Raw genomic sequence first — 22,070 nt, 5'->3', positions numbered from 1 at the left:
AGGAGGAGAAAGAAGAGATGTTTGTCTGGTTGGTCCCTCCTGTGGCTGGAGCTTGACTGTGGCTGATCAGGTGTGGCGGGAGCTAATCTAAATAGGGATAGTCTACGGTCAGGTGCCACTGCCTGATTGGGCTATTCCTTCCTAATCTGTTATGCACAAAACCCCGCTTTGTCAGCTGAGTATTATAATTAATTATGCATGGTTTATGCCCATTCCACACTCTAGAGTCATCGTCAACTACTGCGACCAGCCAACGCATTCAACTCAGCAAAAGATGGCTCCCAAACACGAATCGCCAGCTTCCCTTTTGCATGTTTGCTGATCAGTACCTCGTATGCCTGTACTCCATTTCAGCTTGCCTGCACATCCCAAGAAGACGATGGTGGAATGACATACCTGAAGAACATCCTCAAACGCCCACTCTCCTCCAACATACGCTATCATACCCACGGCTTCACCCAGATTTGCCAATCTCTCCAGCTTCTCGGTAGTCACGATCGACGCAACCTGTCTATACTCTCTATCCACACCACCCATCCACTTCGGCAGACACTTATTGAGAACCATATCCTTCAGCACGTCGCCCATGGCTCGGTAAGTGTAAGACCCCAGCGCCGGCCCGACAGTCGTATACGCATGGCCCCGACCTGGTTTCAAGAACTTGGGCGCTGAATGCCACAGGTGCTGGGAGCCGTGCGCGTCAATAATGGCATCGAACGCATTGTCTCCGCTAAATCTCGACGCTAGAGAATCCCCCAAGCACGTCCCGTCATCTAATACGTGGTAGTCCGTCACTTCGTCGCATCCTAGATCCCTGGCCAAATCCGCCGACGTCCCTGAGCATACTCCCACGATATAGTGGGCCCCTTCATCCGCTACGATCTGCGTCACGAAATGGCCGATCCCGCCGCACGGAGCATTCAAGAGCACCTTCCCCTCCGGCTGGAGTCGAGCAGCGTCTAGGAGGTCGAGAGCCGTCGAGCCAGAAACGGCCAGCCCCGCGGCTTCGGCGAAGGTGAAGCTTTCAGGCTTTCGAGCTACAGACGCCATGTCGACGACGACGTACTCGGCCAGTGCGCCGGATCCTAGGAGATGCTGGGGGACGGGGATGGAGCCGAAGACGGCTGTTCCTGGGGGGAAGGATCGGTTGCTGTTGGGTGCACGGGAGACGGGGACTTTCTTGCCGGTTGATACCACGACCCCGGAGAAATCTGTCTCGGCGATAGTTGAGGGGTTTCGGAATATAGACGGGATCAGGTTCATCATGATGACTGTGCCGGGGTGGAGGGAGACGTGGGAGACACGAATCAGCAGCGACGTGTCTGTGCTGAGAGTCGGTAGTGGGATGTGTTGCAACTGCAGGGTTGATTGAGGGGGCCCTGATTGGCTGAATGTCCATGCTTTCATGGTTTCAGGGAGAGAACCTGGTGTATTGCTTGTCATGATGGGCGATAGGTGAGGAAGAGCTGACTGAGTTTGGGATGGTGATGGTAAACTGGCGGCAGTCTGTTTTTATATGCAGAAGTTGGTGTAACATATTGATCTTGCTATTCAGCTGAGGCCCTTGACTACGTCTTTGTTTGCGCAGAATAGGGTTTATGGTCGTTTGGTGCACCACTGAAAAAGCATCCGAACGAGGGGCGACTTCGTATGGAAACTCTCGGGATTGGTCAATTGGTCGGGCTCGTATGGCTGGAGATGCAGACCGCAGAAGTCTCAAGCATTAAACTTAGTCATTTGAGCGAATCTCATAAGATCCCCAGTTACGCAAGTATGCTCCATCCACCAAGGGTTGACACGTGTGGTTCTTTTGCGCTTTCTAAATCCACCCGGATTATCCTTTTAAATAGGAAAAATGCCCAACGTAGTTAAAGCGAAAATAATAAGTAGAAAAGCTAGCCATTTCAGGGATCGAAAACAAGAGGTTCAATATACTGTATCTTTATCCGATCGTCTAGTCCCCGAGAGCCAGCCTCCTTCTGTTGTCAACAATCCCCAGAGTCACGGTACGTTCAAGAGCCGACTTCTCCATAGCGCTAGCCTTACCCAGCTCGTCACTGCCAATGTCCTCGGCGAGCCCATGATATACGACAGGTAACAAGGATGATTTCCAGTGAGAATGGCCGCGCTGGCGGTTGTGCAATATCGTCAAGATGAGAAACAGAATTCCCAAAACTATTAACACGCCCGGGAGAATGATAAAGTACCAATTGACCACAACGTACACCTCGGGATTCATCACAACACCGTAGACCTCGCGACCAAGAAGTTCGTGAGCGGTATTTGTCAATGATGCCGCGATATTAGACATGATAGAGTCGAAGCTAGACAATGCTAAAGCTTTCGTTATTGGGGGCTCGTAAGAGAATTGGTCCCTGGATTCCCACATGTTGATCGTCGTATTGTACTGATATCTGTGGTATACCGTGTCAACCAAGCCAGAGCCGGTCATATCCCCAATCACAGGGCAAGCGGCGAAACGGGTTGAATTTTCCCAGGGGTTAAATTTGAGCAGAGAGCTCTCTGAGGATATGGACAAGTCAACGGCCTGGTCACGATGTGGTTTCCAGCAAGAGTTCAAGTTGACGGTGGATGATTCATATGGTGAATCAGGATTTAGAAAGATCTCGCCAAATTCGGTGGATGATTTTCGTATGCTTGGGACACCCCCTGATACAGAGACGCTGTGTGTTTGCACGCAAGGGGACAAGACGCAGACAGTGACGTTCATCGTGGGCGTCAACACCTGCAGCAAATCCGGGCCGGTGAAAGCGTTCGGCGTGCTCAATCCCACCATTGCCACGGCACTTAGCGGACTCCTCACCCCTAAGATGGTCTGGTTGAAATATGGCCCCCACCGAGGATGCATGGGCTGAATAACATAGAACGGAATCTTCATCGTGAGTCCAGGTCTCCAGTCTTCCTCGAACATTCGGCGATTTCCCCAGACGCCCTGAAGATCACAGTTTATCGAGTAACCGTCGGGGATCTTTATGTTGCAGGCGACTTTCTGAGAGTCATGGCTGCTGCTGTTGAACATGGCAACATCGCACCCAACAAAAGTGGCATTCGAAGTGAAGTCTTCACACTTGCTGCACCAGCCGGCGGACCGAAAAGTGGGCCATGTACAGTTCCCTGATGGGCAGATGGGATCTGATTTTACTCCGCCTGTCCAGATTCCTGCATTCAGCGAGCTGACCATAGCCGAATAAATATCCGCTCCTGATGAAACACGCCATGGAACATCAACCTGCTTAACCCGAGCCCCATCAGACTCTCGGCTGACTTGCCTGGTGGAAAGATTCACTATCTGCTGCATGAAAGGATCAAATGCGAGACTAGCGATGGTAATAATGGCACCGAGAGAGATCAATAAACGTTCCTTCTTCGGCCGGTGCAGCAAAACCAACAGCGACCCCCAAGGCCCACGACTGGCATCATCAAAGGACTGGAGATCGTATAAAAGGTGCCTTCTGCTGCCCTGAAGCCAATTCCATTTTAGCTGACCAATAGAGGTGCCAACCATGCACAGCAATGATGATTTTGACCCGGTTGCTAATATCGACACAATGGTGTTGAGAGTCAAGCCTTTGGGAAAGCTGGGGCTTGCTTTTTGGTCGTATGCCCCAAGCACTGCGACAATCGCCACAAAGCAAAGGGTGCTGAATATCATGGCGGTGATCTCCCAGATCCAGGTGTCCATGAGCGGGGTGCACTTCGTCCGCCTTCCTTTCTGGCCTGCAGAACTATCCTGTCCTCTGCTTCTTTTGGGCGCAACTGGATCTGATGAAACATTCTTGTAGTCACGGGTGGAAGACTTCTTCAGCATGTTCGGCTTAATTCGCCATTGAACCATGTTCGACGATAGAATGAACAAAAAAAAGTGCTAGAATTACTGGAGCAATAGCAGGGGAGAGAACTCTTCTCTCAGCTTTGTTCGATCAGGCTCACTCACACCCGGACACAGCCTTGCGGCTGCATTGATCGGCATCAAATCCCGGAACCGATCTACAATTGGAGTCACATTCCGTAGTGCCCCGGAAAAGCGAGGGATGTTTTCTTGTCCCTTCAGGCCAATTAGGACCAGGATATACAAACTCATAATGACCGCTGATGAGAACTTCACACACCCCTCGGTACCTTAAAAGGGTTTCGTTGGTGGAAAATGACATTTTAAATCGGACCACGGAAGTTATATAATAGCCAAGGTTTCTTGTTAGTTGACTGTAACATTTGATAGGGTGGGAATTGTAAAGATCAAAAGATCAGCTCTTGTTTATGCCTCTTGTCTCACCCTCACTCCCAGTTCTGCTCAGTCATGGCGCACGAGTTTGAGACCAGATCTGACGCTAATTAAACATTGGAGAACATCCGGACTCTTATCGCTTATAGTATGAAATATTGCAATATGAAGTCACCTCCTTGGTAAGCAGAGGTCAGGGATCATGAATTTGCCATTGAAAGCAGCAGTAAGAAATTATGAGCATGGCACATAGTTTCTCAAGAAATTACTCCAGCATCCTTCGACAAAGCTCATTTCCAATTTACAAGGGGTTGCCAGAGTTGCGGCACGCCAATCATTCAACAACACCGATGCGCTATGGCTACTCTTTGAGCATGAGGCATATGTGGATGAGAATGTGCTTGAAGCAATTGTAGGCAATGCGCAATGGGACCACAAAGCAATTCTTTTCTTAAGTCATACATTCACCTGGAGATTGGATCGAGTTCTCAATGCTGCAGCTCAGAACAAAACTAAAGGCAATTGGATCTTGGGAGTACTGCTTGATTTATCCCCGGACCGATCGTAACCAGCAATCAATGCTCGTCCCGTGGACCGAATTTCAAGTTGATCGAAGCATTGAGGCACAGACAAGCGAAGAGGCGCGAACAGACTTCTGATGTTCCTCGGCCATGGCTGGGATTTGTTTGGCTTGGGTACATTTCTATGTTGATTTTGCGTTGGCTATACTCGCAAAGGTGCGGGATTTACGCCCTGATTCCGATATTTATGGCCGTTCGCTAATACTGGTAGAAGAATCATCCACGTCGATCCTGTCTTCCATGACGGCCTTGAATTCGCTGAGGTCTCGTCTAGAGAGAAGCCAAACCATTATGAGCCTCGTTGATAGAAAACATCTTCAGAGCCCACTCTGGTCAAAACCAAGTGAAAGACACTCATTTGTTCAATGCTCTAGTTCACTGCAAGCGTCCGTTTGTCAGGTATGTCTCCAAAGATCCATTGACTAGTTATCCCGTCTTCATATTCCAACTTCACTTTCTCTCTTCTTCAACACATCTTTTCCTATTTCATTTCTCGGTCCTGTTTTCCTTTGGAGTGGTGTAATTGAGCCTCATGTGAATAAGACTATTTTTTGGTCACTTTACCTATTTTCTACAGTTCGTTCTACGATTCTTTCGAGCGTTTTATCTTGCCTGCATATTCAATTCTCTTCTATGCGAAAGTATATCAACAAGACGTAAACTGCATACTATCACTGTCACCATAGATTGCCAAGAATCACTGCAGTATACCGATTCTATCTCTCAGTTTATAGCCTCCAGTCTGCCTTGGTATACAACCTCACACACTATAAACCACACATCCCTAACCATGAGCACACAATCTAAACCTTCTTCCAAAACCCCTCAATCAACTGTGCCACCTCCTCGGCCCTCTCCCTAACCACCGCATGCCCAACCCCCTTGACAACCACCACATCCTCCTTCCGCATCCCAACCGCCTCCAAATCCCCAAGACCACAAACCCCATCCAACTCCCCCAGCACACTAAAACCCCACACCTCGCCCCGTCTCATCACCTCCTCGAACACCGCATGTCGATCCAAGACCCCTCCGTCCCGAAACACACCCACCACACTGGCCGCATGCCCGCGTGCTCCCTCATCTCCCACTCCCGAACCGCCTCCGCAACCACCTCCCCCCGCGAAACCCTCTCCTCCCAGTCCGCCGGAACAACCAACTCCCCACCCTCGAGGAAGTCAAGAATCCATTCCCTCGCTTTTCTTTCATGCTCTGCGTCCCCGTTGCCCTTTCGAGGGTCCAAATACCCCCGTTCCACCTCACTAAACCCCTTCGAGGGAATCAACCCCGCTGGCGCAATCAGCGCCATAGACAATGCCCGCTCCGGATACCTACCCGCGAAGCTAACTACCGTAGACCCGCCGAACGAGTATCCGATCAGGTGGAAAGTTTTCCATGCTAGATGATCCAGGAGGGCGGAGATCAGGTCGTGGAAGAGCTCTGGCGTGTGAGGCGCAACAGGGGTGTCGGAGAGCCCGTGGCCCCAGAGGTCGAGAAGGATGTAGTGTGTGGATGGGGAGAGGGCGGAGAGGGACCGGACGAGAGGATACAGGCCGATGGAGGGGGTTTGGACGCCGTGGATGAGGAGGACGTGCGATATGGACGTGGTTGATTGCGACGAGGGCGGGAGGGAGTAGTAGGCGGCGCGGCCGTGGGGGGTCTGCAGGTAGGATGCTGCAGGGAGAAGAGAGCCGAAGGTGGCGATGAAGGAGGATTCGGAGGGGGCGGAGATGGAGGAAATCTTGTCTTGGGGGTTGGTGGTTCCTGGACGGGGGAGGACGAGTTGGGGAGTGGACATTTTGCTGGTTTTGATTTCAATTTCGGTGGGAGAGGTTGAACTGGAGAGAAAGTAGTGGACGAGTAGATATACCCCAGTTCTTATCGGCTTATCAATTCCCGAGTGTAATACGAGTCGTCTCCCCTGGTCCACTAGTTTAGTGCGATCAATAGAAACAATCCCACGATAAGGACTGTATACCGTCCTTCTGCAGCACACGAAACGAGGCAAACGAAACGTTTGTTCCTTCCAGAATTGGACTTCCACTATAGAATGGGTTTCTCTAGTTCTCCAACCGGATCTTGTCCGTCCACCAAACTCATCTCAATTCTCCATTATTTATCAGATATCCCATACTCAACCATACTCTTCCGCAAGTCATTATTATCTACAATCACCACCTACTGAAGCGTTCCGGAGCAGTCATACCGTCAATATGGCCACCCACCCCCTCTTTCTCGTGGAGCTGCTAGAAATGATCCTTTTAGAGACGGATATTCGGACCCTACTGGGATCCGCTTCAAGGGTGTGTCGCTTCTGGAATAAACTCATCAACACCTCCAGCTATCTTCAGACCGTGCTGTTCATCCGGCCATCCGTCAAGCCCCTACTGCCGAATCAGCCCCGCGAAGTCAACCCACTCCTTCCCTTGATTTGGCATAGAATACTCCGAAGGAACAACTCTACACCATCTGAGCTATTGCATATTCGTCCGCTGGAACCTTGGATCCAATCCATATACCTCCTCCGACAGGAAGCGAGCTGGAGACGAATGTTGATTCAGCAGCCACCAACGCGGCGTCTTTCAATCGTGAGAACGGATCATTTTCGAAAGGAAGCGCCCCTCACAACAATCGAGATCGGGGGGGAGGGTTTCGGTTTCTTGCGTCTAGGTGATCTCCATCGCCTAGTGAACGAGACGTGTATCGTTCCTGGGACCGAAGTTCGCGTGTTGTGGAATTCGGGTACCGCGATGAGCGTCCTTCAAGATTTCTACGAACGCTTGCGTGGACAGACATCCAATTACCTGGGCAACTGCGAATGCATTCTAGTGAACGACTCCAGTCTAGATTTCCCAATGCCCCCGTACCGAATCCAAGAAAGATTACAAATGGAGAACCGCGAAGTCCAGTTTCTCGTCAATCGCTGCATGGGACTTTATTCCGATGAATAGCCGCAAGGATTTTCGTCTGTTAAGTCGGCTTGTCTTTCTTCTTGTTCCTCCTTCTTTGTCTTGGAAATGGTGCAGTTGGTCCATACAAGCGTCTCAGCCTATTTCCTTAGCCAATTTCTTTCTTCAAATGATTACTAGTAAGATAGAAATTAGATCATATTAGTATTATTATAAATTACTACATATTACTAAAGAACGTATCCTAAGGCCCTCTTAATCAGTCTAAAAAATAAAAATAACTACTTCTGAATGCGGCTTACTACTCCGTTGCGATAGTATATAACATCTGACCCTATCACAGCGTATATTGATAGCGTTGATATCCTACCACAAAGCTCCCTACGCGGACCCTTGCAGCATTATTGACAAGTATCCATCTATATCCCAGCGTGTTATCACTATAGATATTTAAAAGGGCTATAGCCTAAACATGCCTAATCCATCTCCCTAGGGTAATCAACCCATCCTCCAAAATCTTTCAATTAACCCAGCCACTTCCTTAGCCCTCTTCCTAACCACTGCATGCCCGATCCTTTGAATAATTACTATATCCTCTTTTCTTATTCTTACAACCTCTAAATCTTTAGGCTTATAAATCCTATCTAACTCTAGCACATAAAGGTTTCTTATCTTATTCTATCTTATTATCTTCTTAAACACCACATGTCAATCTAACATCCTTCTATCCCTTCAAACACCTACTATATTGGCCGCATGTCTCTGATGCTCCTTCATCTGCCACTCCCTAACCGCCTCCGCGACAACCCCCTCCTCCCAGTCCGCAGGAACAACCAACTCCCCACCCTCGAGGAGATCAAAAACCCATTCCCTAGCTTCCGCTTCATGCTCTGCGTCCCCGTTGCCCTGTCGAAGGCCTCATTTGCGCAAGCCTAAGCTCATAACGCCTGCAACTTGGCATGATGTGCTCTATGCCAAGTTGAGTGTTTGTGCGATTGCATGCCCGGAACTCGGATGAGACAACGGCAATGGACCAGATAACCGTGGAAGGGACTACAGGGCTAATCTGAGATGCAATAAAGGCATATAGGTCAATTCGCAAGAGAAAGCTTTTAACCAACCTCTGAGAGAGATGAATGGCATGAGAGGCAGCACAAGAATACAAGGCTTGGAATACAAATTCGATCTGGATGTACGTCCTTCCAAGCCCGTGGATCGCTACAGTCCTTGTCAAACCCAATAATACAATTGACTGGATTTATGCCGCAGTCGCTCCATCCTCGCGAACCAAGGACGAGGCCTTGCTCACAATCTGCGCTAGATCGTGAATGCTGGAGGCTCCGCGAAGAATCGCCAATGAGATGTTGGCCTGCAAGGAGGCCGCAATCCAGTTATGCAGCTCCACGGCCACTAGGGAGTCCACCCCATAGTTATCCAGGCTTTTGGCTGGGCTCAATCTGTCGACGGAGGTGGCAATCAGCCGGGCCAGCCGCTGCAGGATAGCCTGGCTGATAATCTGCACGACGTCCTCCGTCCACCGAACTCCCTCCAGCAGCGTGAGAGCATCCGCTGAGGCCGTGGAGGCCTGTTTGTTCGAGTGGCGACGCGGTCCTAGATGGCTGAAGCAGCGCTCTTGCAGCCCACGGACCTGCTTGGTGTCCTCTGCGGGCACCAGACCGAGCGACCAGACCCGATCGGTGGCATCTGGATGAGTAACGGCGTAGTTCAAGAGCGCCAGGACATCGGCGATGCTGATCAGCCGGAACCCTTGTCGCCGGATCAACGCAGCAACCTCTGGGTTTTCACTGACATAGCCGGTCTCCGCGACAATGCCGACATTAATGGAGTAGGCAGACACGCCTAGTTCTGCGTGTCGATGTGCGAGTGCATCCTGGAACCCACAAGCCGCGGCGTAATTACACTGACTAGCGTTACCCATGAGCGCCAGGATGGAGGACAGATTGATGAAAAAGTCCACATGCTGTCCCCAAGTCTCGTACAGGTGGATGGTGCCGTCCACCTTAGGGGCTAGGGCAGTGTGCCAATCCTCGTGGTCCATTTCGCCAAAGAGAGTGTCCTGCGGTCAAGTTAAGACATGAGACCGAACAACGGAGGTTTAAAGGGGGGGGATAATCGTACCTGGAGGGCCATGCCACAATGGAAAATGCCGCGAACTGGGGGCAACCTGTCCCGGGTGACCTGCAGGGCCAGTGTGGCGACATCAGGACCGGAAGAAATGTCACATGCTTTAGCTATGATGGTGACTCCTCTCGCACTGAACTCGTCGATCAACTTCTGGCCCTGCGGATTGGCGATGCCCGAGCGTGACAGGCATAATATGACTTCTGCCCCATGATCGGCCATCCAAGAGATGATGGCGCGCCCAACACCGCCAAAGCCACCAACGACAAGGTAGGTGGCATCTGATCGGAATCGTGCTTGCTCTGGGACGGGGGGGATTGCCTTATAAGACATCATGTATGTTAGCAAGTGAACAACAGTGCGATAAAAGACGCAGCGCATATCCCAGTCACTCACTTTGACTTCCTGATCTTCCTCTACCGTCAGGACAACTTTCCCTACATGCTCGCCTTGCTGAAGCAGGCGGAAAGCCTGATCGATCTGGGACATGGGCATCGTTGTCATAGATACTGGTTGGTTGCCGTGGGTCGTGGCAAAGGTGACACCAGACGCAAGCAATTGCCTGGACAGAAGACGGTCGTGAGCAATGATCATGCCCAAGTCAACATAGGCAAAGGTGACATTCCTGTGCAGGAAGCCCATCGGCATCAACGCATCTTCGGTAGACTGTTTCCAACCAATCTCCACCAAGCGACCGAAGGGGGCGACGAGAGTGGTAGTCTCGCAGAAAGCATCACCGCTGAGCGAGTTCAGCACAACATCCACACCGTAACCTTCGGTGATGCGTTTGACGCCACCAGCAAAGTTTCTGCTCTGGCTTGAGAACACATGGTCATCGCCCAGGTAGTACTTTTCCAGCAGAAACTGGCGGTTGGCAGCACTGCCAGCGGTGGCGAAGACTTCGGCCCCGAGATATTGCGCCAGAGTGATAGCAGCCTGACCGACCGCCCCAGCTGCTGAGTGAATGAGGATCTTTTCTCCTTTGGCTAGACGTGCCTTCTCAACCAGAGAGTAATAAACCGTTGCCCAGACAGTTGGCAAAGATGCCGCTTCGGCGAAGGATACCTGGTCCGGTACAACATGACAGTAGTCGCCGTGGACAACTGCATAGTTGGTGAAGGACTGCGAGTGCAGAACACATACGTGATCCCCAGGGCGAAAGCGGCTCTTCATGCTTTCTCCAACATCAATGACAACGCCACTGCAGTCATTTTGCATCTCGGGAACACCATTCATTTGACCTGTCGCAACGAGAACGTCCCTGACGTTGATTCCAGCAGCTCGCACTTCAAGTCGGATTTCGTCTGGGCCTACTTTAGGAGTTTTGACAGCGTCTCGCCAGCGGAAGCTCTCCAATTGACCAGGGATGCCCAGTTCAGCCACCAGCTGACGGCCGGTGTCCAGGAAGGGTGTCATCTCGGGTTCGGCCTGCTGCCTGTTGCGGTGTGTGTACTGTGTCATCTCTGGACGGTGGAAAGCCCGAGGTACATATAGCTGCCCATCCTGCTCTAGATACTGATTATCGACCTCCAATCCTGGTCGTTCAAGGTTGAACGCTTCAGCCCGGAGCAATTTAGGTACAAGGTTGCCCAATTTAGTGGGCACCTCTTGCAGCGAGGACACGCTTAGTTCCAGTGCCACAGTCCGAAGCTCAGGATGCTCGAGGCGAATCGTTCGGGAGAAACCAGCCCAAATACTAGACTTTAGGCCGTTAAGCGTACCATCCCCAGTTACACTGACGAACAGTACGGCGCGGGCATGGATAAGTATATGCTTGAACCTGCCCCAACTCTCAGCGCTAGGCTTATGGCACAGCAGTTGGGCCACCTCCGGAAGAAGGATTATAAGGTCGGCCTGGGTCGCATTTTGGAGTGAATTGACGGATACTTCAGTGCCCTGAAGCTGGCTCTGGATGCTTCTGATAGAGCCCCCTGGAAATGGCTGGGCAGAGGGCGCCGTCACTAGCTGTAGGGACGAAAAGGACCCGTTAGACGAAGGCGGCCGCGGAGAATGGCTAACGAAGACACTCATCAAGCCGCCATCCTCCTCGGGGAAGTCTTTGAACCACTCTTGAGCCTTGGCAAGCCCGGCGCGTTCCAGCTGGCATATCCATGCAGGAACAGTGAGCAGCGGGGAGAGCAAGCGTCCCTCAGAGTGTCCCGCCCACCAGCCAGGAAGAGTACCAAAGATTATGTTATAGTGTAGAGTGGGACGCGTGATCTCCATGAGCATGAATTGGCCGCCTGGTTTTAGAAGGCGACGGACATTTTGCAGAGTATGCTCAATGCTGCTGGTCGCATGGATTACGTTTGAAGCAATGATCAGGTCGTAACTGGCCTCATTGAATCCCTGCTCTTGGACATCACGCTCAATATTAAGCGTTCGGAATGTAACAACGTCCTGGAACTCGGCGAGCCGGTCTCTCGCGGCCTCGAAAAAGCCCGGCGATATATCAGTGAAGTCGTATTGGTCCACCGAACGATCGTTCCCGTCTCGCATCGCCGTCAAAATGGGGAACGTGGCGGATGCGGTCCCAGCCCCAATCTCCAGCACCCTTAGACCAGAGTTCTGGCGACTCATCTGGCGGCAATAAACGGACATCTGGGCATAGCAGCGCAGCCAGCTGGGCTCGGAATAAAGCTGAGAGAGGAGATCGCCTGCCGTAAGCAGAGATAATGGGTCTTTACTGCTGGTTAGAATCCCTGGAAGCTCTGGCCCTAGGCGATCAATAGCTTTCCCAAAGGGTCCGAGATCAAGAGGAATACTGCCATCTATTGCTTTCTTTTCCGGCGACGCATCTAACCTTTCCATGCCTGTGCAGGTCTGCATCCATGCGAAATATTTGCGAAGATGTCCGTCGGGAATATCGGACAGCGTGACTCCCGTCAGCGCTTGTTGGATATGACGCAGGGACAAAGCCTCAAGAGAGTAATTCATCTTAGAAAAAGAGCTCGTAGGGATGACGGGGTCAAGAGAGGCATGGTAACCCTCCGGTGTCAACATGCCCATGTCCAGCACCCAATCAAGCGCGTGGCACATTTCCTCGACTGGTTGGGACGCTGAAAGGGGCCCGGGAAGGCTTGTTAGTCGGACGCCTTCGGCCTCCAGAACCATATCATTATTCTCATCTCCCACGGAAACATTGCATTCCCCTGCCGAGCCTTTGGTTGATAAGGCGTGAAGGTTCGAGCCGCCGTGTATCTCTTTGTTGGCGATGCGCAGGTTTTTGATGAAGGTCGGCACAAGAGTGGCTCGGATGCCGTCTTCTAAAAATCGCTGGGCGTAAACCCCATGGAATAAAGCTGAATCTAAAATGCAGGGAGATAGGGGGTCCCCAAGACCTCCTGGATGAGCATCCATCTGGGGTGCCTGCATCATCACCAAGGAGGATGACCCAGACGTCTGGATACTGGTGAGATTGTCAAATGGGGTTCTCCAATCGAGTCCACACTCGTGGCCAATGCGATAGAACGAATGGGGCTTTGTAGAACGGCCAGCAGCAAAGTGGTTGCGTGGAATTCCGTCAGCGCCCAAAGCTGGAGGGTCTTGCGCCTCTGTTGCCTCTGTTTCAGCTAGAATGGCTCCCCGACAATGCTCGGTCCATTCTTGGTCCGCCGCTATGGTGAAAACGCGAAACTCATGCCACCGAGTGGAAGACCGGCTCGCACTTTGTGGCTGTGGGCGCAGCGAAGTGCAAATCTCCAAATCTTCGGCATCTTCTTGGAGCACGAGCGCTCGCCCAAACGACAGATCACGCAGTACTATACGCCGTGCATCAGGACTGCCATGACGAGACTGAGTGTGCTGTCTGATTGCCTCGACTGCCATTGAGATGTATCCGGCCGCTGGGAACACAACCTGACCCTGGACAACATGACTTTGGAGCCAGGGACTGCCTTTCAAACTCAGGTAACGACTCCATCTCGGTTCAACACCGTCGATACCAGGAGTGATAGATCCGAGAAGCTCATGTGGAAGGTGCTTTTGGCTTCTGTAGTTTCTTGATAGGCGGCTTTCATGCCAATACTTTCCGTCGTGATCAAACGAGTAAGGGGGGAGGTCGATGAGCGGTGTCAAAGCTGAGCATCCACGATCTTGACCGGACGAAGGGTTACGCCCGTGTTGAATATACAGAGAACCGAGTAACTGTAGCAGCGATCGTGCGGCGTCATTGTTCCTCGAGAGAGTATTGGCATATGCAATCTTGTCTCCCGCGCCATTCAAGGACTCCAGGGTCTGTTTCACCGGCCCTTGCAACTGCGAGTGAGGGCCAACTTCTATCAGCGTGTTTATGGAAGAACCACCGTAGTCGCCTTCGGCCATTCTCCGAAGAGCTGAAGTGAACATCACAGGAGACGTGAGGTTTTGAGCCCAGTATTCTGCGCTGAGATCGGTCCGGCTGTCCAGCTCGCGGTCTGTCACGGTACTGAACATCCGTACATCTGAGCCCACAGAGCCCGGCGTGATTCCTTTCAGCGCAGAAGCGTATTTGTCTCGAAGGAGCTCCATTTGGTGCGAGTGGTAGGCCGCCCCGTTGGTGATGAGCTTGCGGTTGAAAATGCCATTCGCGTCAAGCATCTCCTTGAGCCGTTCAACGGCAAGTTGGTCCCCCGAAGCAGTCACGCTCTTGGGGCTGTTATAGCAGCCAATTCGCAGACGACCGATCTCGGTCCCGAGGCTTTGAATATAGCCATGCGCCACCTCGGCCGTTGTTCCCACTGCGAGCATGGCGCCTGGATGGAGGTTTTCGGAGATCAGGTTACTTGTCATCTGGCCGCGGAAATAGGCGACAGTTATAGCATCGTCGAGTGAGAGGGCGTTGGCGGCATAGGCTGCCGCAATTTCTCCACTAGAGTGTCCGACGACAGCAGATGGCTGTATCCCCATTTCTCGTAATATTTCAATCAACCCCAGCTGAACAATGGTACTCAGCGGCTGGGACAGGGCCGGATCATTGATGCGGGAGTGTTCTTTCTTGCGAGAAAGCTCTGTGATAAGGTTCCACGGGCACTCCAGGCGAGTAAGCTGCTGCTGGGCACGATCCAGCACGCTATCAAATGATGGGTAGTTCTCAATGAGCTCCAAAGCCATGCGTGCATATTGAGCGCCCTGACCGCTGAACACAAAGCCAAAGCGAGGCTGAGGGCGCTTTTCTCCCGCAGGAACAGGGGATTGTGCAGCGGCTATCAGTTGCATCACCAAGCCCTCAAGTGTGGACGCGACTATGGCTACGCGGTATGCGTGAACGGATCTCCGTTGTAAGGTAGACGCCAGTCTAGCAAGAAGACTGTTCGAGTCATGGTAGTTTTGACGGTATTTCGAAGTCAAGTATTTGGCCAACCGCTGGCATGCGCTCTGGCACGATTTCTCAGCGGCAGCACTTATGATGAAAACCCGGTCAATAGGATCGGGTGACTGCTGGTCTACCGTGGACCGTGAGTCGCGTAGCTGTGCAGGCAGAGGCGCTTGTATGGGATCTGGCCTTTCTATGATAACGTGGGCATTGGTACCCCCGTACCCAAAGCTAAAGTCCAGTGAGCACCGCTGTCAGCAGGAAAAAAACGCCAAGGGCATACCTGTTGACCGAAATCCTATGCAGTGGTACTTCTTCGGCGGTCAGTGGAATCTACTCGTCAATTAGTCCAGAGAAGGCGAACCAAAGACCGGGCTTCAGATCTCACCCGTAGGTTGCTGGCTTTCACGTCAATTGCCGGGTTTAACCTCTCAAAGTTCGCTTGGGAGGGTACAATGCCATGCTCCAGCATCAGCACTGCTTTGACCAGCCCGGCCAGACCCGCAGCACTTTCAGTGTGCCCGATATTGCCCTTGACCGACCCAATTGGAACAGGGCCGGCGTGCTTTTGCTTTTGAGAAAGAGTGGACGCAATGGCGCCGACTTCTATGGGATCTCCCACCCGGGTGCCCGTGCCGTGAGCCTCTACATAATCGGCATGTAGATCCAGCTTTGCTTCGCGGTATGCCTTGAGGATGGCTTTCCGCTGGGCTTCCTTGCTGGGAACACTGATCCCTGGCGTTCGGCCGTCTTGATTCACTGCAGAGTTGCGAATCACAGCCCTCACCGGGTCACCATCTTGCAATGCAGCCGAGAGTGGCTTTAGGACCAACCCCGTGCAACCTTCACCGCGCCCATACCCATTGGCTCGCTCGTCGAAGGCAAAGCTGCGGCCGTCAGGGGAGAAGAACTGAAGTTTGCTCTGGTAAGTGAACCGCTGAGGGTCCAAGAGGAGGTTGACGCCCCCAACGAAGCAATGGGTGGTTTCGCCACCGCGCAGGCTCTGCACGGCTTGATGCAGGGCAACCATGCTGGAAGAGCAGCCCGTGTCGATGGTGAAGCTTGGACCACGCAGGTTGAAGAAGTACGAAATGCGGTTCGACGCAATGGCTGGGCCTGTACCGGTGACTAAATACTTCGGGGGGCGTTGAATGTCCCGGGTTTGGATCTCATGATAGTCAGAAGCCCACTGGCCGACGTAGACGCCAGTGGAAGACCCCCAGGCGGCTTCTAAACTGATGCCCGCATTCTCGAAGGCCTCGTACGCAATCTCGAGCAAGAGACGCTGCTGAGGGTCCATCGCCTAATCATCATCATCGCGGCGGTCAGCCATCTCTGCTCCCTGGCGACAATTGCCGGTATCACTTACGGTGGCCTCAACTGGGGCGATGCCAAAGAATTCGGCGTCGAAGCCAGCGATATCCTCTTGTAAAAAATGCCCCCCTCCGGTATTTGTCTATACCCCAGATTAGCCCACAGTGCCACGATCAGGGGAAGAAGCTAGCAGCCATGGAAACCTACCGTGTTGGCCTTGGTCCCTGAAGGGTCTCGAAATCCGTCCATATGAAACCGACGGTCTGAGACCGGCGTCCAAGCAGTCCGTCCCTCTACAAGCATGTTCCAAAGGGCCGGAGGATCCGTCGCCGTGCCGGGAAGCCGACAACTCATGCCAATAATGGCAATCGGCTCGACCGGCTTGGATTCATGGCCTCTAGGGTCGTCTGCCATCCCAAGGTCCTCTGCTGAAGTGTATGTTGACGATTCCTGATCGTGTGTAGCCATCTTCTCGAAAGGGTTGGCCTTTACCAGGTTGAGAAACAACGACGATGACCAGTGTCCACGTACAATGCTGATGGGCAGGGAGGTAGCCTCAGGGCAATAAACGTACAAAGCTTCACGAGGGGTTCTTGGGAAGCCGCGAAATGCCTAAGTGACCGTTTAATGTATAGCTTCAGTGAATCTATGCAACGGAAGTCCTATCCCGCGGAGATGTTTTGCACCGTCGTATTGGTTGGACGCCGGAATCATCGATGATGCTCCACGCAACCCGTTGAAGATGGCGTATATGCCGTGCCATAGCTGCGGAGTTACATTCTCAGTGGATAAGGCTATGGCTGAGCTCAGAGGTCAGCATCGTTCCATGTCTTGCTGGTCCATTACTCATGAGTCTAGGTGGAGATACAGTCCCCTAGGTTCGTCGTCGGGGATTTGGGTTGCACCATCATCCACTCTCTTGCCTCGTTGCATTCCCAAGTGAAGTATTTGCGTTGTGCTCTCTTTCGGAGTCTTTCGAATACAGGTACGTCCGTTGAAGAACTGTGTTTTGCAGAAGGACTTTGTCATCATTATATCATTATGAATGTGCCCAACACACTACACCTCGAAAGAATCCAAAGAAAGTTTTCCTTTTCTCGGTCTTAATGCTCTCACTCACCCTGTGTTCTCTCCCCCATCGGTGACGAATAACAAATGTGCAAAGAAAAAGGATGTATCGGAGAGGTCAAATCCCGCCGAGAATTACGTATTGCGCCTGTGCAGCATGGACGAAATGTAACGGAGTTTTGCAGGAAGTCTAGACATTTATGGAGCAGATGTGGATTCTGTGTCCTGGCCATGACGACAGCCCTTGACTTGGGTCTAGATCGACTGAGCTGCTCATTTAATGCGAGTGGAAGCCAGCAGCGGCAATAGGCGTAATACAACCATCCAGCAAAGACATTCGGAATGACACGACTCACCCAAGAGGTATCCGTGCCACTGCAGGAGGCCCGAGCCGAAGAGGTAATTGCTCTTTCGGCCCTTGATCAGCATGCCCAGCGGAGGTACGGCATGGTTGTGCTGTGCTTCCGGATGGACCGGGCCACGGCTATCGGTGATGTCCTCGAACCGCTCCTTCAGGGCCTACGCCTTGCGTTGAACCAAATCCCCGACTTTGCCACCACTGTCGGACCCGTGCCGCATTCGACTCGGAAGGAGTTGGAGCTCCGGCTGGATCCGTGGTCCGGCGTTCCGACCCGGTTGCAAGATTATGTGCAGCACAACCGCGAAGCATGGCCCTACGGTAGCTACGAGGAGCTCGAGTCGCGGCACTTTCCGGTGGCGAACATGCCCCAGAAGCTCCTCTTCATTCCTGCGCCGGCTCCGGAAGAAGCCCCAGTGACGGGGGTCCCCGCCCTGACAGTCCAGCTCAACTTCATTGACGGGGGGTTGCTGATGGGACTATCGTGGCATCACACCGTGGGAGATGCCTACAGTCTCAATCTCCTGCTACGCACCTGGGCCCACCACACCCGCCTGGTTCTCGACGACGGTATCGTGGGCACTCCGGCGACCGCCGTGGACACGAGCTTGGAGCGATGGAGACTTGACATTGGGTCTCCCAATCCTACCGTCGACGCTCTATCCGATTATGTCGCTGATCCGACGGCTCGATCCCCCAGCCACCCCGACCATGTTCACTTGCTGGATCGATCCGATCGTCCCTGCGCCGATTGCGTGATGGTGACTTACTATTTCAGCGCAGCCGGCCTGAATTCCCTACGCCAGATGCTCGCAGCAGCCATACCAGAGCACGATGTGGCCTTCACTCGGAGTGAGGCATTAGCAGCGCTTATATGGAAGCACCTGAGCCTTGCTAGGCGCTTGCCCATGGACGCCGGGTCGGAGACGTCCCTCTTCACGACGCGCCTGAACTTTCGTAGTCGGATGAAGCCTCCCCTGCCCAACAGCTTCGTCGGCAACATCAACACGCCAAACGCCCGATGGCGTCTTCCTCTGACGGAGGTGTGCCAGCCGTCCACTCCTCAGTCCCTGGCGACACTGGCCCGCGGAATTCGGTCTGCCATTAATGCCTTGGGCGAGCCGGACGTACGCACAGCCATCGGGCTGGCAAACAGCCTCCCAGCAGCGACCGAGCTGACCGACAATTATAATCTTTTCCCAGGTCCGGATCTCAGCTTGACGGATATATCTGAGCTGGGAATCCTGCGCGAAGACTGGGGCCGGCTGTTGCATCCCACTGTGCTCCGTGCCTATAGCCGTGAAAGGGGCCTGGTCTACGTCTTGCCCCAGGATCAGGACGGAGGATGTGAAGTGCAGATCCAGTGCGAGCCGGATGCGGTCCAGAGGTTGAATGCTGACGAGGTGTTTGGTCGCTACGCCCGGTTTCTCGGATGATTTTCTGCGTTCCAGTCTATCTATACTGAGTGTCATGGCTCCAGTAGTTCTTGACAAATCTAGTCGACTCCATAATTTGAATGTCAATTGCTTCAACCGATTTCTTCTCGCGTATTCCCCTGTCTTCCTGTTTCAACACTAGCTAGAATTCTAATATTTAGCACAGGACCTTTTTTTGCCTACTCCGCGGATCATCAATTTCATTATCCTGGATCCTGTGCTTGGATGCTTTGAATACTATTATGATATCCGCCCCCCCAACCCATTATTTGTCTCGCCAAAAAGAATTTTGGGAGAAGAAAATATGTTCTTGATGATTCTTAACTATCTCAATCCGGCTTTTCTGTTATGTTTTTTTTTCTTTTTCTTTCTTTTTCTTTCTTTCCCTTTTCTCCCCTTTTCCCCCTTTTTTCCCTCTTTTTCCCCCTTTTCCCCCTTTCCCCCCTCCCCCCCCCCTTTTTTTTTCTTTTTAGAAATACATATTGTGATCGGATGAAAATTAGAGAAACTGGTACAATCGAAACTTTTATGATATTCTTTTCCACCTCAGCACCGAGTGAGATATCAGACGTGGCCGCTCTCAGTTGAGTGGCATCATGGCCCTTAATTCCCTTCTCAGAAGCTTACCATTCGCACTTCTTGGGATTTCCTGCACGAAGAGAATCCGATCGCATAGCCAGTGTGTCTCTTCTAACCTCTCCTGGACGTAGTCGTCTAACATCTCCTGAAAATCTTCCTCATCGACATCAGACAGTTCGAACGGAGAGCGTACGATAAACGCCAGCGGGCGTTCACCGGCGAGGGAATCGGCGATCCCTATTACAGCGGCATCGTGAACGCCTGGGTGTTGCAGGAGGATCGATTCAATGGTAGCAGGGATGACTTGCAGGCCCTACGACCGTATCGGTATTAGCCATAGACGGAAGTGGATGGAAGGGGGAAAAAAAAGGATGCGCTGCAAACCTTCACCTTGATCATATCTTTGATCCGATCGACGATGAATAGATGCTCCGTTCCTAGCGGCCCTCGCTGCATACACCCGAGGTCTCCAGTCCGCAGCCAGCCATGCCGATCGAACGTCTGCTTGGTCGCTTCTTCGTCTCCAAGATACCCAACGAAAAGGCTTGGAGACATGAAGCAAATCTCCCCGGGTACTCCGTAGCTCGTTATTACCTCGTCATTGGGCCCCAGTAAACGCAGCTGGAACTCGGGCAGCAGCGATCCCGACGAGCCTAGCCAGACGTCGTGCCAGCTCGTGCAGGTCGCCATGATGCACGTTTCTGTCAGACCTGCAGGCAGGTGCACTCGGTTAGATAAGACGTCGGAGAAAGGTAGATGTGGTAGAAGCAAATCTGGTGGGTAGATATACCGAACACATGAAGGAAGGCCCAAGCCGGCTGCAGGCAACTCAGCCGTTGAGCAAGCGACCGGTCAAGGGGGGCCGCACCGGTGAGCACGCTGGTGACTGATGACAAGTCATAGAGCTGGAGTAAGGCTGGGCTGGCTGCGAGAGCCGCTAAGATAGGAGGGACCTAGGGCAGATACAATGTCAGGAAGATATCAAGCGCCGACCGGAACGAGACGGGGTTTACCAGATACAGTCTCTGGATACGATATCGAGAGACTGCCTGTAGCATCTGTTGAAGATCGAACTGGGGGAAGACGACAAGCGAGTCTCCTCGCCAGGGGATCAGATGTCCGAGCAGAATACCATATGAATGCGTAAACGGAACAGAGCCGGTGACCACCTCCGAGCGCCCTTGTCGAATGTGTTGCTCAAAGGTTTGTATCTGGAGTAGGTTGGTGATGATGCCGTAGTGTGTCAGCATGGCAAGCTTCTGGTTATTGTATTTTCTTCATCAGTTGGGGCCTCTCGCAACTGGGCCAATGCAACGAACGCACCTGCTTGCCCGAGGTGCCGCTCGTCGAACAAAGAAAGGCGACCTGTTCTTTCCCCTGACCGGGCGCCCACTGCTGCCCGGGAATTGGAGGCATCGTGGTGCCCTCCAGAACCAGCTGCTCGAGGCATGGTGCCTCACTGACGGGCGACTCTGTCTGAAGGCCATGAAGCCCGGCAAGTGAGAGCATAAAAACCTTCTCGGATGGGATGGATAACCGTTGAGCAACGTCCCACGTCGTGGAAGCAAGTCTCGGATGAGTGAAGATTGTTGTGCAATTCGCTTTGGCTAGATGGCTGGTTATTTCATCCACCGATGTTGTGGGATGGATTGGGAGACAGATGCCATTGAGGCGGTGGATTGCCCAGCACAGGACAAAGAAATCAACCTATCCAGAGATGGTTGGATTAGCAACCGAAGGCCAGATGCAATAGGCAGCTGGATCGATGAGTAGTTCGGATATGCAAGACTTACTGTATTGACGCTATGGATTGCCACAACCTTCTCCCAGGGTGATCCTCTAGTCGGTGACCAGTTCAGCCGTGCAGCCAGAGATCGTGAGAGGTTTTCCACACGCTCACGAAGCACCTCAATGGTATAGCTCAACCCCGAAACTCCATCCACGAAGGGCGTATTGGGACCCGCTAAACTAGTCGAGCAACCGCTCTGGGTGAGAACGAATTCCCCTACGGATGTGGAATCCGGAATGGGGCCTGGTATGGGGGGCACCCAAGATGGGGACTGGAATGTCATCGTCGAAGAGACGGAGCGGTCAACCGTTGCGTTCAGGACTTAGCAAAGAACTTGCAGTACAGATAGATGAGGCAT

The 22,070-nt window shown here is 52.5% G+C and overlaps 7 protein-coding genes across 7 annotated transcripts; 2 read left to right on the top strand and 5 right to left on the bottom strand.

The window, feature by feature from the left end:
- Positions 1–133: 133 nt before the first annotated feature.
- P170DRAFT_407969 (NAD(P)-dependent alcohol dehydrogenase) lies at positions 134–1,708 on the bottom strand. The gene is made up of 2 exons (XM_024846709.1): positions 397–1,708; positions 134–338 (listed from the first exon to the last, which is right to left on the bottom strand). The coding sequence occupies exons 1-2, from the start codon at positions 1,441–1,443 to the stop codon at positions 234–236; spliced, it is 1,152 nt and encodes a 383-aa protein (XP_024704336.1). The 5' UTR covers positions 1,444–1,708; the 3' UTR covers positions 134–233.
- A 246-nt stretch (positions 1,709–1,954) lies between these two features.
- On the bottom strand, positions 1,955–3,829 carry P170DRAFT_357764 (DUF3176 domain-containing protein; the record flags this gene model as incomplete). The annotated part of the gene is made up of 2 exons (XM_024844240.1): positions 1,955–2,684; positions 2,745–3,829. The coding sequence occupies 2 exons, from the start codon at positions 3,827–3,829 to the stop codon at positions 1,955–1,957; spliced, it is 1,815 nt and encodes a 604-aa protein (XP_024704335.1).
- Positions 3,830–5,425: 1,596 nt separating this feature from the next.
- Positions 5,426–6,648, bottom strand: P170DRAFT_436693 (alpha/beta fold hydrolase). Its single transcript, XM_024849204.1, has 2 exons — positions 5,916–6,648; positions 5,426–5,880 (listed from the first exon to the last, which is right to left on the bottom strand). The coding sequence occupies exons 1-2, from the start codon at positions 6,620–6,622 to the stop codon at positions 5,628–5,630; spliced, it is 960 nt and encodes a 319-aa protein (XP_024704334.1). The 5' UTR covers positions 6,623–6,648; the 3' UTR covers positions 5,426–5,627.
- A 389-nt stretch (positions 6,649–7,037) lies between these two features.
- P170DRAFT_509682 (uncharacterized protein) lies at positions 7,038–7,775 on the top strand (the record flags this gene model as incomplete). Its single annotated transcript, XM_024854699.1, has 1 exon — positions 7,038–7,775. One exon carries the CDS (start codon positions 7,038–7,040, stop codon positions 7,773–7,775), a length of 738 nt encoding a protein of 245 aa, XP_024704333.1.
- Positions 7,776–8,823: 1,048 nt separating this feature from the next.
- Positions 8,824–16,896, bottom strand: P170DRAFT_407966 (type I polyketide synthase; the record flags this gene model as incomplete). Its single annotated transcript, XM_024846708.1, has 7 exons — positions 8,824–9,810; positions 9,873–10,196; positions 10,272–15,399; positions 15,452–15,501; positions 15,557–16,471; positions 16,538–16,624; positions 16,690–16,896. 7 exons carry the CDS (start codon positions 16,894–16,896, stop codon positions 8,992–8,994), a joined length of 7,530 nt encoding a protein of 2,509 aa, XP_024704332.1. The 3' UTR covers positions 8,824–8,991.
- A 1,372-nt stretch (positions 16,897–18,268) lies between these two features.
- Positions 18,269–19,383, top strand: P170DRAFT_436691 (uncharacterized protein). Its single transcript, XM_024849203.1, has one exon. The coding sequence runs from the start codon at positions 18,274–18,276 to the stop codon at positions 19,342–19,344; it is 1,071 nt and encodes a 356-aa protein (XP_024704331.1). The 5' UTR covers positions 18,269–18,273; the 3' UTR covers positions 19,345–19,383.
- A 541-nt stretch (positions 19,384–19,924) lies between these two features.
- Positions 19,925–21,995, bottom strand: P170DRAFT_446803 (acetyl-CoA synthetase-like protein; the record flags this gene model as incomplete). Its single annotated transcript, XM_024850832.1, has 6 exons — positions 19,925–20,236; positions 20,308–20,633; positions 20,714–20,876; positions 20,937–21,182; positions 21,247–21,630; positions 21,717–21,995. The coding sequence occupies 6 exons, from the start codon at positions 21,993–21,995 to the stop codon at positions 19,925–19,927; spliced, it is 1,710 nt and encodes a 569-aa protein (XP_024704330.1).
- Positions 21,996–22,070: the final 75 nt, after the last annotated feature.

This window comes from Aspergillus steynii (genome assembly GCF_002849105.1).
Source record: "Aspergillus steynii IBT 23096 chromosome Unknown P170scaffold_4, whole genome shotgun sequence".
NCBI classification, from domain to species: Eukaryota; Fungi; Ascomycota; class Eurotiomycetes; order Eurotiales; family Aspergillaceae; genus Aspergillus; species Aspergillus steynii.
The sequence above is the reverse complement of the archived record's forward strand: the minus strand, read 5'-3'. Positions and strand labels throughout refer to the sequence as shown.

Coding starts and splice junctions, on each gene's coding strand:
- P170DRAFT_407969 (XM_024846709.1), bottom strand. CDS start 1,443: ATGACAAGCAATACACCAGGTTCTCTCCCTGAAACCATGAAAGCATGG. Junction 339..396: donor CGTTTGAGGATGTTCTTCAG/GTATGTCATTCC, acceptor AATGGAGTACAG/GCATACGAGGTACTGATCAG.
- P170DRAFT_436693 (XM_024849204.1), bottom strand. CDS start 6,622: ATGTCCACTCCCCAACTCGTCCTCCCCCGTCCAGGAACCACCAACCCC. Junction 5,881..5,915: donor GTTGCGGAGGCGGTTCGGGA/GTGGGAGATGAG, acceptor GCATGCGGCCAG/TGTGGTGGGTGTGTTTCGGG.
- P170DRAFT_436691 (XM_024849203.1), top strand. CDS start 18,274: ATGCCCCAGAAGCTCCTCTTCATTCCTGCGCCGGCTCCGGAAGAAGCC.